The 12664-nt window shown below is 58.0% G+C and overlaps 1 protein-coding gene across 3 annotated transcripts; it reads right to left on the bottom strand.

The window, feature by feature from the left end:
* Uckl1 (uridine-cytidine kinase 1 like 1) lies at window positions 1–12527 on the bottom strand. Of its 3 annotated transcripts, none has more exons than XM_033767109.1 (16): window positions 9770–12080; window positions 9543–9654; window positions 5528–5733; window positions 5346–5452; window positions 5031–5201; window positions 4887–4958; window positions 3840–4029; window positions 3699–3760; window positions 2970–2986; window positions 1240–1338; window positions 1065–1158; window positions 924–986; window positions 735–857; window positions 546–653; window positions 320–476; window positions 1–231 (listed from the first exon to the last, which is right to left on the bottom strand). In XM_033767109.1, exons 1-16 carry the CDS (start codon window positions 9981–9983, stop codon window positions 152–154), a joined length of 1875 nt encoding a protein of 624 aa, XP_033623000.1. In that variant the 5' UTR covers window positions 9984–12080; the 3' UTR covers window positions 1–151. The 3 variants fall into 3 exon arrangements, with proteins under 3 accessions (XP_033623000.1, XP_010631694.1, XP_033623001.1); XM_010633392.2 differs by having other exon boundaries at window positions 5543–5733; window positions 9770–12079; XM_033767110.1 differs by lacking the exons at window positions 1–231; window positions 320–476; window positions 546–653; window positions 735–857; window positions 924–986 and adding an exon at window positions 1730–2055 and having other exon boundaries at window positions 1077–1158; window positions 9770–12527.
* Window positions 12528–12664: the final 137 nt, after the last annotated feature.

Here is a 12664-nt window from a genome sequence, read left to right as displayed (position 1 = left end):
GCTGGCCTTGAACCCACTATGTAGCCCAGCCTGGCCTTGACGTCATGGCGATCTTCCTGTCTCAGTTGAGTGCTGAGCCCCCACATCCAGCTTCAATCCCAGGCAGGAGGCAGAGGGAAGCGGGTTGGGGTGGAGGGCTCAGCCTGGAAGGCTAGCCTGTGGAGGCCACCTCCTCCTCATCGCTGCCATCTGGGACTGCATCTGTCCCAAAGTACCGATCACCAAAGTTCCCTGTTGAAAGAAGCAGCCCAGTGTGGTGGAGCCTCTGAGGTCACAGCCCTGCCCCTGGGCACCTGTGAGAGGTCCAGGGTAGCCTCACCAATGCCTGGGATGATACGGAAAAGGTCATTGACGCGCTTGTCCACAGCCGTGGTGATGATTCTCACACGAGGGAAGGCGTAGGCCACAGAGTGCACGCCCATCTCCGCCATGAGCAGGGATAGCAAGAAGATCTTGTCTTCTGGCACATCGTGGTCCTGACCATGCAAGGACATGGTTAGTCTCAGCTCCATGGAAGCCTCTGTGCCCACTCGGGGCCCACTTACCAGGAGCACGCGCACTGCCATCATGGCTGCCGCGCCTGTAGACACCGTGCAGTCCATCAGAATCACATGGTCATCACTGATATCCTTGGGCAGGCGCAGGTAGTGGAGCTGTGGGCAGTGGAGGTGAGCCGTTCCCACAATGGGCTCCCTGGAGTTCCCCTTCCAGCCCTTCCCTGTGACCCTCAGCACCTCAGGCTCCCCGGTCAGCTGGTTGGTCTGGATGAGGATGGTGCCGATGCGGACGTCTTTGCACACAGCACGAAGCGCAGGCTCCATGGTCTCCCCGGCACGCAGGATAGACACACCTGTGATCTGGGGAGGAGGGGATGGAGTGAGCCAGCCCCCGCCCCAGCCCCAAGCCCCGCTGGCCATGCTCACCTGCTTCCCTGCATAGCACTTGCCCGCGTAGTCCTGGCCCTGTGGAGTCTGCACCACACAATCCTGTACAGGAGGAGCCAGGATCTTGAGCACCATCCCTGCCCATCCCTGCCCCAGCCTACCCCACAGGCGGCTCCTCACCTGGAAGGGGAGGAAGGAGAGCGCGTGCTCAATCAGCAGTCGCATCAGCCTCTTAGAGTAGAAGATGAACTCATCCCGGCTGGTCTCCTTGTCCCTGCCAGGTGGTGGCGCTTAGCTCGGTGGCATGGGCTCCTGGGGTCGCCATGCCCCATCCTGCCCCAGAGGTGGTGCTCACCTGATGATGGTGTGCATGCCACGCACTTGAGGTGTGCTCTTGAGGACACTCAGTGTCTGGGGAAGTGGGTGGCACTGGTGTGCTGAGGCCAGTGCAGCCCTGGGGACACAAACCAATTGGGGACACTCACAAATGGGGCATCTTATCCCAGGGCCCCTTCTAGCCCCAGGACAGCTGTGCGTCACCATGAGGGGACAACTGTGGGGGAAGGCGGCTGGCAGGGTGGGTGCTGGCTGCCTGGCTGTAGCTGTGGGGAGGACGGATGCCACCCCACCTGCACCGGCAGGTGAAGGGCAGAAGGCAGAGGATAGTAGCTGGCCATGTGGGGTGGGGACAGGAAACTGCCCTCCAGGCTCAGAGGAAGTCACGGCCCAAGTGGCAGAGGGTGGGCTCATAGTACTGACAAATCCTGGACCCACGACAGGAAGCTTGTCCCCAACCTCTCCCTGGAAGAACTAGGCAGTGGGTCAAGCCCGGCCCAGGCCCACACCTGCAGGCGGTGCAGGACCCTCAGCAGAGCTGGCAAAGAGGACTCGGCAGGGGCAGGTCCCCCCATCCACCCAGCCTGAGAGGAAAGGGGGAGGGGCAGGGGAGGCAGAAGGGGTGAGGGGCGAGGACGGGGTGGGCAGGGGTGTGGGGAGGAGGGCAGGCAGGAGGGGGAGGCAAAGACAACAGGGGCCGTGTGGGAATGCAGAGGCAGGGGTGCGGGGACGAGGACGTGGGGGCACGGGGGAGCAGGCACGGCCGTGGCGGGCAGGAGGCACACAGCGCAGCACAAAGAGCACGCTCTGCTCACAGATCCCAACGCAGCTTCCTCTGCTCGCCAGGTGAACAGCGTGTTCAGGGAGGGAACAGGCAGGAAACGGGTTTACACAGAGGAAAAGAACAAAGAGAAGACCACTTAGTGGGGAGAGCAGTGGTGTTCCTGAAGGTGGTCTCAGCTGGAGGGCAGAGGAGAAGAGGCCAGGGCACTTGCGCAAGCTGGAGTACCCTTCCCTCCTGCTGCTGACCACTTCCTGTGGCTGAAGGAAGTTCGTGGGGCACTGGCCACCACTTCCTTAGGTGACCAGAGAATGGAAAATGGAGCTGGCCACACCCTAGAAACTTCTGAGAACAAAAGCTTCAAGAGGGACCTGATAGGAGGCCTGCGGTGCCCAGGTCTTGGTGAGGGGCAAGCAGAGAGGCATGCAGGGACCAGAAGCAAGTGGCAGGAAGGCGGCCCCGGAGGCATTTCCAAGTGGTGGCTCAGCCAGAGTTTCCTGGCCTCCAGGACAGCCTAGGGGAAGGGCAGGGTTCTGGTGCTGCCCAAGGCTTGAACAGGTGCTTGACTCCCGCCTGCCAGGTTCATCTAAGCATTGCACCAGTGACTGAAGGTCAGAGAGGGACACAGCACAGCCAGGGTGGGCAGGGAGGGCAAAGGAGGGGCTGAAGCCTCACACCCCCAAAGATGATGAGGAGGCAGAGCCAGACCCTACTGCTGCTGAGGAGACATCTTTGATCTCTGGGGGCAAGCACCACAGAAAGGAGACTCTATCAACAGTGAGCCAGCACAGGTGCTGGAGTTACTTGAACTGTGTCTCAAATGCCTTATCTATCTACAAGGGGAAGCAGAACCAAGGCCACTCCACCCCTCAGCTGCCTGCTGCCTGGCTGGGTACCAACTCAGCCCTGGGGTTCAATGTGGATACCGGAAATGCCTCCATCCGTGCAGACAGCAGTGGAAGTCTTACCTGACGCTGAGTTCACGCTGTGACAGCAACACAAGGAAACACAAGGGAACGGGTGATGCGTCAGTGACCAGGGCAAGCGCCAGGCTCCCCCCACCCGGGAATGGACAGGCCATGGCCCTGTGGGGAAACAGCCCAGGCAGCTGCCAGCAGTGGGAGGGGCAAGCTTCTAATGGCCTCAAACCTGGGACCACTTGGCCAAGACCTGGGGTTCTGGATCGGGGCAGTGAAAGCCTGGACCCCTGCACCCATTCCGCAGGCTCCAGCCCTCCAACAGTACACTGGAAACCATACCCAGACTCGAAGACCAGCCACCAAATGCCCCATGTTGGTCCTACAGTGGGAGTGTCACTCCTAGGGCAAACAGTGTGACAGGAGTCACTGACCAATGTCACAGTTTTAACACTGAAACCCCATGTCCTGGGCCAGTGGGACACTGAATCTTCCTTGCTGTCTCCAAAGGGCTGGGAAGGACAGGAGTGTGCCCTTCTGTGCAAGGCCATTCTTCAGCTGCGGGCAGGTAGTGGCCTGGTCTTTGGCCAGGACTGAGACCTGCAACTCCTCCAGGCAGCAGGAGGGGCTGGGAGATGGGCTGGGGGACCAGGCTGACAAAGCTGGCCCAAGACACTCAAAGGCTGGCACCTCCGTGGGACACAGGGTGTGGGGACAGGCTACAATGGGTGGGCAGCAGAGTGGCAGGGATGCAGCTGCGTCTGGCCTCTTCCAGCTCACCTCTTCCAGCTGGCTGTGCACATGCTGCACAATCAGGTCAATGGCCACCGTGTTCCCACTTCCTGGGCAGATGGAGGAGGGCAACTCAGAGGCTGGGTTGCCTGTGTGTCCCACCCCTTAGCAGTGGCCTGGCAGCCTCACCTCTGGGCACCACAATATCTGCCAGGCGCATGGTCGGCTGGATGTACTGGTCGAAGGCAGGCTTGACAAACTTGTTGTACTGCTTAATGACACCCTCGATGTCCCGGCCGCGTTCACTGATGTCCCGACGCAACCGCCGCACCAGTCGGATATCAGAGTCAGTATCCACAAAGATCTTCATGTCCAGGAGCTGGTTGGGGACAGTGAGCCAATGAGTGGGGCTGAGTGCTGCCCCAGCAGGACTGTCACAGGCCTGTTGAGGGCACCGTCGCCAGCAGAGCCAGCATGGCCACGTGGGTCAGTCAGCTACTGCCACAAGACCTCCTGGTCTGTGTGCTGGGCCTGTGCAAGAAGCCAGGCAGGAGTATGTGCCCAGATGTGTACACAAGAGGTGTGGGGTGCTGTGGGTGCCAAGTCCAGATACATGGAAGGGGGCACTGTAGGTCAAGGGCTCAGGACAGAATCAGGCAGGAGCAGAGTAGGGTAGCATGATCTACACTTTGCTCACTGCAGCTCCTGTGAATACTGGGGGACCTGGGACTTAGTGAGCTCTGGGTGTGGCCCCACCACTTAGCACATGGCAAATGTCCCGTGAGAAGCTGTTTTGGGACTGGTGCTGCTGTATGCCAGAGAGTGGCATCCTCTGGGCCTGAGCCAAAATCAAACTCAGTCCATATGAGCTACAGTAAGCCCCTCAATCTCCTTGGCCTCAAGACCTCCCATGGATCTCAGCAAGGAACAAGAATGTGAAGAACACAGCAGATACAGGCACAAGATTCAGCACATGGAAGGGGGAACCACTGTCCCCAGCAGTCACACCCTGCCATCCCACCCAGGAGATGACCAAGGTGTATCATGCCTGGGGCATTCCTGCAACCTCCTGGGGTGGGGAGGGCCCAATCAGACAGGAGAGTGAATGGCCTTGCGGACAGGTAACAGGAAGCCAGGCAGGAGGATTCGTCTAGATGTGTACACAGTTCCTTGCTGCAGGAAGAATGTTTAAGGCACAGGGACACCTTTGTGGTGGGTGTCCTAGCAGGTCCTCACCTCCAACAGTGTCTTGTCAGCAAAGGCCATGATACCCTCGAAGATGATGACATTTGCACCATAAAGCGTTTTCTGCAAAGGAACCCAGGGAGTTTCAAGGCCTAGCTCACACTTCTGCAGTCCCCTCTGCAGCCCTGGGCCTACCCATTCTTTCTTTCTGCTGTGGGTGGTGAAGTCGTAGATGGGCACTTGGACGCTCCTGCCCTGCTTCAGCTTCTTGAGAGTGGAAATGATGAGATCGAAGTCAAAGGCATCTGGATGGTCAAAGTTGAAGTTGTTGCAGGCAGCCTGCTCCTGCTGCTGCTGTGTCAGCACCTGTGGGAGCCACGGAACACAGAAAGATGCTCACCCACAGCCCCTGGCTTAGCCATGCAAAGGCCCAGGGATCATGGGTCTACATTTGCAGGGGACACGGGTCGGAGGATGTAGGCTGCTCCGGGGAGCTGAGTAGTGCCTCACCTTGTAGAAGGAGTCCATGGACAGCAGTACCACCCAGGGTACATCCAGTGCCTCGATGATCATCCTGGCCACAGTGGTCTTCCCAGAGGCACTGCCACCTCCCAGCCCTGCCAGGGAGGAAGAGAACCCTTTGGTCAGGAGCAATAGGGCTGGCTACACAGATGGGTCCCAGAGGCGCCTACCTACACTCCTCTCACCGATGGCAAAGGCCTCCTTGGACTGAGTGCCATGCTCGTTGTACCAGGGAGGTCGCCCTGCTGTGTAGATGGTACGCTTGCTTGTGCGCAGCAGGGGTGGCTCGGACTTGCACTGGCTGGTGGTACGCTTCCGGGGTGAGCGCCCGGTACCCACGGGTGGGAGGAGTCTGTCCAGGCACCCTGCATTACTACTGCAAAGAGAGATATATTCAGCACAGGCCCAGGGTGAGTCGCACCCAGAGAAAGGGTCCATGGGATGTGTCCCTGAAGGCACTGGCTTGGCTAAGATGGGTGGCTCAACCTGGGCATGCACAAGAGGGCATATGCAGCTGATCTCAAAGGGCCTCGGACCATCTGTCCACACAGCAAGGACAGGAGATGATAACAAAACACAGGAGGAGCCACTATCTCTGGCCATACTCCATCTTCTGTGTGGACTGGGCTGGGTGCGGCACTGACCTCAAGGGATGAGAGGTAGGAGCTCCAGGACAAGACCCTATAGAAGACCACAGCCCTCCCAGCCCAGGCACTCACTAAGCAGCCCAGTCACTGGCATCCTGAAGGGCAGGCACTCCAGGAGATGGGAGGGCAGTGCAGTGGCAGAGGTAATGTCAGTGGCAGGATGGCCCTGTGCAGGACGGTGCCCTGCCAGGCCTCACTAGCTGTCAGAGCATAGGACAGATGGCAAGAAGCTGGGTGTGGTGGCACACACCTGTAATCCAGCACTCAGGAGGCTGAGGCAGGAGGATCGCTGCAAATTTGAGTCCAGCCTGGGCTACACAGTGAGTCCAAGACCATCGTGAACTACACAGTGAGACTCAAACAACAACAACAATGAGGAGATCCTAGCCTGGGAGTCTTTCAGGGAGCCCACTTGTTCTCACCATGACCCCTCCTGGGTCCCCAAGGCAAAAACTTCAGCATCCAATAAACACCACCTGTCTGGGCTAACTTTAGAGCTGAACCCTGAGCCACCATGGAGAAGGGGGAGGCTGCAGGTGGACACTCAACCCAGGTAAGGCCTAGACTTGTGCCTGTGTCCATTTATACCACTATTCATGCAGAGCTGCCACTCAGCCTCCTGCTGATTATGCAATTGGCTTGTGTCCCCAAAGGGGTGCCATTTCTAGCTATGTCCTCAAACCCTTAAAGGCGACAGCTTTCGGGAAGACCTGGTCAACTGCATGGTATACCTACCACCTGCTCAGTCTGTCCTGAGAGGCAGAGCCTGATTGGAAGATGTTATGGATATCCAGAGTGGACAGGGGCCACTGCAGAGAGGGAGACTGGACTGGTCACAGGGTCCCTAGCACCATCTTCCAGGGTGCCCAAGAGGTTTTCAGGGCTTAGTGGCTTGGCCTGGCAGGTCATCGCCCACCCATGTTGGGGATGACTCCTTGACCTGGGCCTCTGACTACACAGGGCAGAGCACTTGGTGGGCAGGAGAGATGTCTACAAAAACAGCAGGTAGAAGCTAGATGTCGTGATGTACCACACCTATATTCCCAGCACTCAGGAAGCTGAGGCAGGAGCACTGCAAGTTTGAGATCAGACTGGGCTACAGATTGAGAACCTGTCTCAAAATCCACTCCAAAAAAACCCAAAACAAAACAAAGCAAAACACACACACACACACACACACACACACACACACCACAAAACAACACAAAAAGAAACAATGAAAAGGAAAGGGATGGGAATGAGAGAGGGGAGGGGAAGAAAAGGAAAAGGAAAAGGAGAGGAGTAAAGAGAGAGAGCAGGTGGGTGTGCAGGGCCAGCTCCTTGCCGGGTGCTTTCTACCGCAGTGCGGCCTGCTCACCATGATCTGGAATGGCACAAGCGAAGAACACTGCAGAGAATACCAGGTGAGTCCTGGAGCACGGTTAGGTAAGAAGATTAAACTATGAAAATATGTGATTTCATTTTTAGAGAAACCCAACAGATAAGCCAGGTATGGTGGCACAAACCTGTAAACCTCCACCTCTAGAGGCTGAGGCAGGAGGATTACAAGTTTTAAATTCAGCCTAAACAACTTAGTGAGACCATGTGTTAAAAATAAAAGTAAAAGGGCTAGAGGGATGTAGCTTAGTGGTAGAACACATGCCTAGCCTGTTTGAGCTCTTGGGTTCAGTCCCCAGCCACACAAAAACAAACCAAAACCAACCACTCAGCAGACAAAGAATCATCACTGGAATGTGACTTCAAGTCACTGCCTGTGAGCATAAAAAAGCTACAAATGGACACATCAGTCATAACTGGGATTGCTCTGGGCACTGGGATTCGGAACAGAGACTCTTGTGTACAAGCACTCGCCTCACTGCTACCCCAACCACAATATGGTCTGCCAGGGAAGTTGGATGTCCGGCTGCGTCCGTTGCAGCAGCCACCCAGAGGCCCACGCAGTGCTTCCCAGGGCTGGCACACAGAGGACATGGGGTGGGACAAGCACATTCCTGCTTCTGGGACAGGAGCACTGTTTCCAGGGGTGTGCTCCTCTCCGAGTAACCTGCAATCACCACGGTCCAGGAAATGGTGTCTATTGCAGTGGCGGTGGGGAGCTGAAGCCTAATAATGCGTGACAGGTTACATTAGCAGCTCTCAAAGGCACACAGCAACGTGGGCACAAGCCTAAGCAGCAAAAAGACCACTCATCTGACAAGAAAAACACAATGCACTTGTTCTCGAGGACAGATAGACCTGGCCGTTTCCACGCCATCCACCCTGAGGAGAGCTTGGGGAGTAATTAGCCAGTTTTCTGAGCTCAGTCTCACCTCTGTGACTCTGGAATTCAGCACTGGCACTGGCACTGGCACTGGCAGGAGGCAGAGCACAAACAACACAGGCAGAGCACAAACAACACAGCCAGCTATTAAAATGGCCAGGCAGGGAGCCTGCGGACAGCATTGCTCCACTGGGCACCAAGATGGGAGCGGGACAGCCTGTGGTGGACACAGGCCAAAGTATGACGAGCCTTTTGAGAGGTTCCACCAAACACAGGTCTGCCTGGATGGCTCTAAGAAGGGAGAGTCAGGACTCACAAACACAGTCATGTCCCAGATCCCTGACACAGTGCAGCTGGCTGGTCACCTGGGCACACTAATCCACCAATAGTACCGATAATGGCTCTGCTAGGCCCACCCAATGGGCTGCCCAACAGCGGGGAGCAGTGGCAGCCCCCTTGGGTAAAGCTTGGAGCTGTCAGCCTGCACAGACAGCACAATCCCAAAAGATAGGGCAGCTCCAAGGGACCCTTGAGGCCACAGTGCGCAGACAGCCAACACAGGTTGGCCCTTCCTCTGCGCGCTTCACCCACCAGCTGCAAGGAATCACCCTATGCCTCAGGCTGGGGGGGCGCTGAAAGACACACCCAGAGCTGCCTGTGTTGAGCTCTGGATTTCAGTGGTGAGTGGTATCAACCCAGTGGTACAAAGCAGGACCAGCTTGGACTGATACTGGGCAGAAGTCAGGGGCTGTGGCTGGCCCTGCTCTCCTTGGTCCTCACTACACAGCCCCCTCAGTAACTCTCACCATACTGAAGTCCCACCACAACCAGTTCCCCTCCAAGTTTTGTGCTGCTGAGCCTGGTGCAGACCTGCCACAAGCAGGTTGGAGAGAAAACCTGCCTGACCTTGCTTTTGATGGGCCCAGACATCAGGCTGTGTCCACACCAAGCCCAGCTCTGCTATCTTGCAAGAAGCACCCCTAGAGAAGGAAAGTTTGCACACAAGACCTTGTTTCCCATCCACAAATGGACAAGGGTGTTTCTGACAAACACTATCTCAGCCCAAAGGATTATGAGCCACAATGAACACAAGACACACTCAAAACCCACAGCCCTAAGCAAACCACGCCTGTGGCCTGAGCCGTGCCAGGCTCCCCAGAGTGCCTGCCAGCCTGTTTGTTTCCTATATCCATAGACACACACTGCACACAGGTTCGGAGTAGCCAGCACCACTGTGAAGGTAGATTCCTCACCAGCAAGGACATTGCTCTGACTCACCTGCCTTCTGCTCCAAGGGCCCAGCACCCTGAGATCCTCATGCCAGGGTAAGCAGGGGGGTTGCTCATGGCTAAGGATGCAGTAGGCACAGAGATCCTGGAGGTGGCTGCTCCTGGACAGTGGGGTGATCCCAAGAGTGTGTGGCTTAGGCGCGGGCAGTTAGGGGAGGCATGGCGTCCTCTTAAATCCACAGCAGCTTCCCAAGACAGTTCAGGAGCTCTGCCTACCTGAATTAGCCCTCCATGGTGTAACCACTCTTATGGGCAGCACAGCAGGTAAAGAGCTGGGTGGGTCCGGCGCCCTGGCAGACAGAGGCTGTCTGCTTGGTATAGGGGCTAGAGGCACAGAAGGTGGGAGGTCCCAAGAGTCCACTGTATTAATGGCACACACTGCTGGCCTCAGAGGCCACAGGCATAAGAGGATCACCCAGCTGGGGCTCATGCGCCAGATATTAATAGCACCGATTTTGCCTAGTGTGGCCTGCACAATCTCCAGGCCAGCCCCGCATGTGGACTGCCTGCCTCTGCACAGGCTTGCAGGTTTGCCTGCCTGGGGCTTGCTCAGGACCACTGTGCTCCAGTACCCCTCCCACAATTCCCTGAAGGAAGCTCATTCCCCACCCACATCCCCACAGATGATAGGACAAGGAAATCTGAGGCCCCCTCCTGGTGACCAGGTGACTTGAATATTAGCACTGAGCTGGATGCCCCACCTTTGGCTCCAAGGTGCCTCCTAAAGGCATAAACAAATCTGAAATTCTACCCTCCAGCAGCACCCAAGAATAACTACTGCCCCACCCCCACCTCACAGAGGCTCTATCAGGTCCCTGCAGCCCTCCAATGCTCAGCAGTCTGTTGGACACTGCCACCTCCCTGCCCACAGCAACAGGTGGAAGGGAGGCTTTGGCCCCACCCTCAACAAGGGTGGAACAGCTGAAATCCCTTTACAGACTCAGATCTATGCAGAGAGGCTCTGGCTGGCCCCAAGCCACCTCCTGGGGCAGGTGGATTATGTGTGCCAGCTCCCTCTTGCCATGGTAGTCTTGTGGCCAGCTGGCTTCTGGCGTTGAGACAAGCGCTGGCCAGGGCTCAGGGAAAAGGAAGGTTCCACATGGGCTTCATACATCTAGCAAAAGGAGGTACTCCTGGGATCTGCCTTGAAGCAGACACCCTCCTCACCACCCAGGTAATCCTGGAGTTGGAAGTTACCTGGAGCAGGGGCACCACAGGTGGGTGGCTGGCTGCCCCCCAGGCCCGGGAAAGATGAGTGGGGCCTGGCCCATGCTCAGGGAGATTGAAGCTGCCCTAGGCAGGGGTGCAGGCATGGGCTCCTGGTACTCAGTCCACCGGCCCTAGCTGTCTGTGCAGCAGAAGGGGGAATCAGGTAGGTCAACCTGCCATGTTTCTTGAGTGCCCCAGATGGTCAAGACCCCTGGCTGGGGAGAAAGGTTACAAGTCCATGGGAAAGCCCACCCAATGGGGGCCTAGAAGATCTGACCCTGACCCAGGTGCACAGCTAGGGTACAAAGAGAATCACAGGTCTGGTAGCCAGCTTCCTGGACTCACCAGTTCCCGCCCACCCTCAAGTCGTTACACCCAGCTGGAGTGAGCAAAAGAGCTCCCATTTGGCAGCTCTCCTCCCAGGGCATAATGCTGTTGGTCAGCTGGCCACACCTGGAGACTGGGGGGCTAAACACCTATGCCATTTCAGGACTGCCAGAGGCAGGTGGTACCGGAGGCTTCCCAGGCTTGTCTGTGACTGTATCCTGGCATGGTCGGATGTGGCTCCGACCCCTCCATCACCCACTCTGGAGCCGGGGCTGGTCTGTGCCCTCAAGGGCAGCAGCAGGTGCATTACGGGGCTGAGAAAGAAGCAGTTTCTCACTGGCACTAAGGGCCCCACATGTAGTGGCTCCATGAGGATGCAAGTACAGACACGCAGACTCCCGAGTAGGTCACCCTGCAGTGAATGTCCCTGGCCAGTGAAACCACAATCCAAAGTTCTCGGGAGGAGCTGTGGAGAAGTCTTGGCACAGACCTCAAGTGGACCAGAAAAGGTCTCAGGGAACCTGTGTGTGGCTGCCCCTCCTGCACCCCACACTATGCCCACAGGCGAAGTGTTTAGAGCGGGTCTGGAAAACAGAAGCGAGGGTCCAGCGTCCAGCCTCGGGCTGCAGGGAGGAGACAGCAAAGCAGCGTTCACAAAGTGGATGCAGGATTGTGAGCCCATCCTGCCACTCTGGGACACTTTCCCCAACAGTCCACTGCTTCCCTCTGAGCTGGGCGGACACGGCCAGCCTCCTTCCACTCCGTGTCCAGGTCTCCACTGCGTGCGCAGGCGCCAAGGGCCCTCCCCACTACGTTTGGGTAGAGGGTGCTGAGACAAGCAAAGAGCCTAGCAGGCACCAGGTCGGAGCAGGCGCCCTGGGGCGAGCTTGAGAGCCCGTCTGGGCATGAGGTCTACCTCGACCCCCACTGCGGAGGCCCCTCAAGCGTCAGGGGCTCCGTGAGGTTGCCGCGCCTAGGACAGCCTGCATCAAGATCCCTCAGAGTATCTGGGCGTGTCCTCTCTGCTCCTGGTCTCATCGAGAGGCTGGCTCAATGAGCAGGGGGACTCCAGTCCTACAGAGCGGAGCCACGCAGGATCCCGCCCAGTGGGAGGGGCCTCGAGGGCTAGCAGTCCAGGAGACGTCCCGGCGCCCCGCTCCGCCCGCCGGCTCGGAAAGGCCGGGTCCTCACAGAGCGGCGGTCAGACCTAGGCGGCTCTCTGGGAGCGCGGCCCCCGCCCCCTAGTGGCCACGGCCTGGCGGCGCCGTGCCGTGTGGCCAAGCTGGGTGGAGCGGGCTTCCTCGCAGCCCACTGCCCTCTCTCCGAGCTCCGAGAGCTCCGGAGCCAGGAGGGCCCACACAGTCGGAGGCACCTCCCCATACCAACCCGTGACCAGACCACTGGCCCCCGGGCGAGACCCTCGGCCAGAGCACGACGCATTCGAAAGGTCCAGCGGGCCACATGGCCCACCTGGCTGCTCAGGGCGGAGCCCCCCATACCTCTGCTGCCCACCAGGCCGCTTGCTCCCCACTTTCCGGCTCCTCCTCGGGACATGCAGACACGCGGCCGGGGGCG

Source organism: Fukomys damarensis, unplaced genomic scaffold (assembly GCF_012274545.1).
Source record: "Fukomys damarensis isolate Sample0158 unplaced genomic scaffold, DMR_v1.0_HiC HiC_scaffold_22, whole genome shotgun sequence".
In the NCBI taxonomy this organism is placed as follows: Eukaryota; Metazoa; Chordata; class Mammalia; order Rodentia; family Bathyergidae; genus Fukomys; species Fukomys damarensis.
This window is presented reverse-complemented; position numbering and strand designations above follow the sequence as displayed.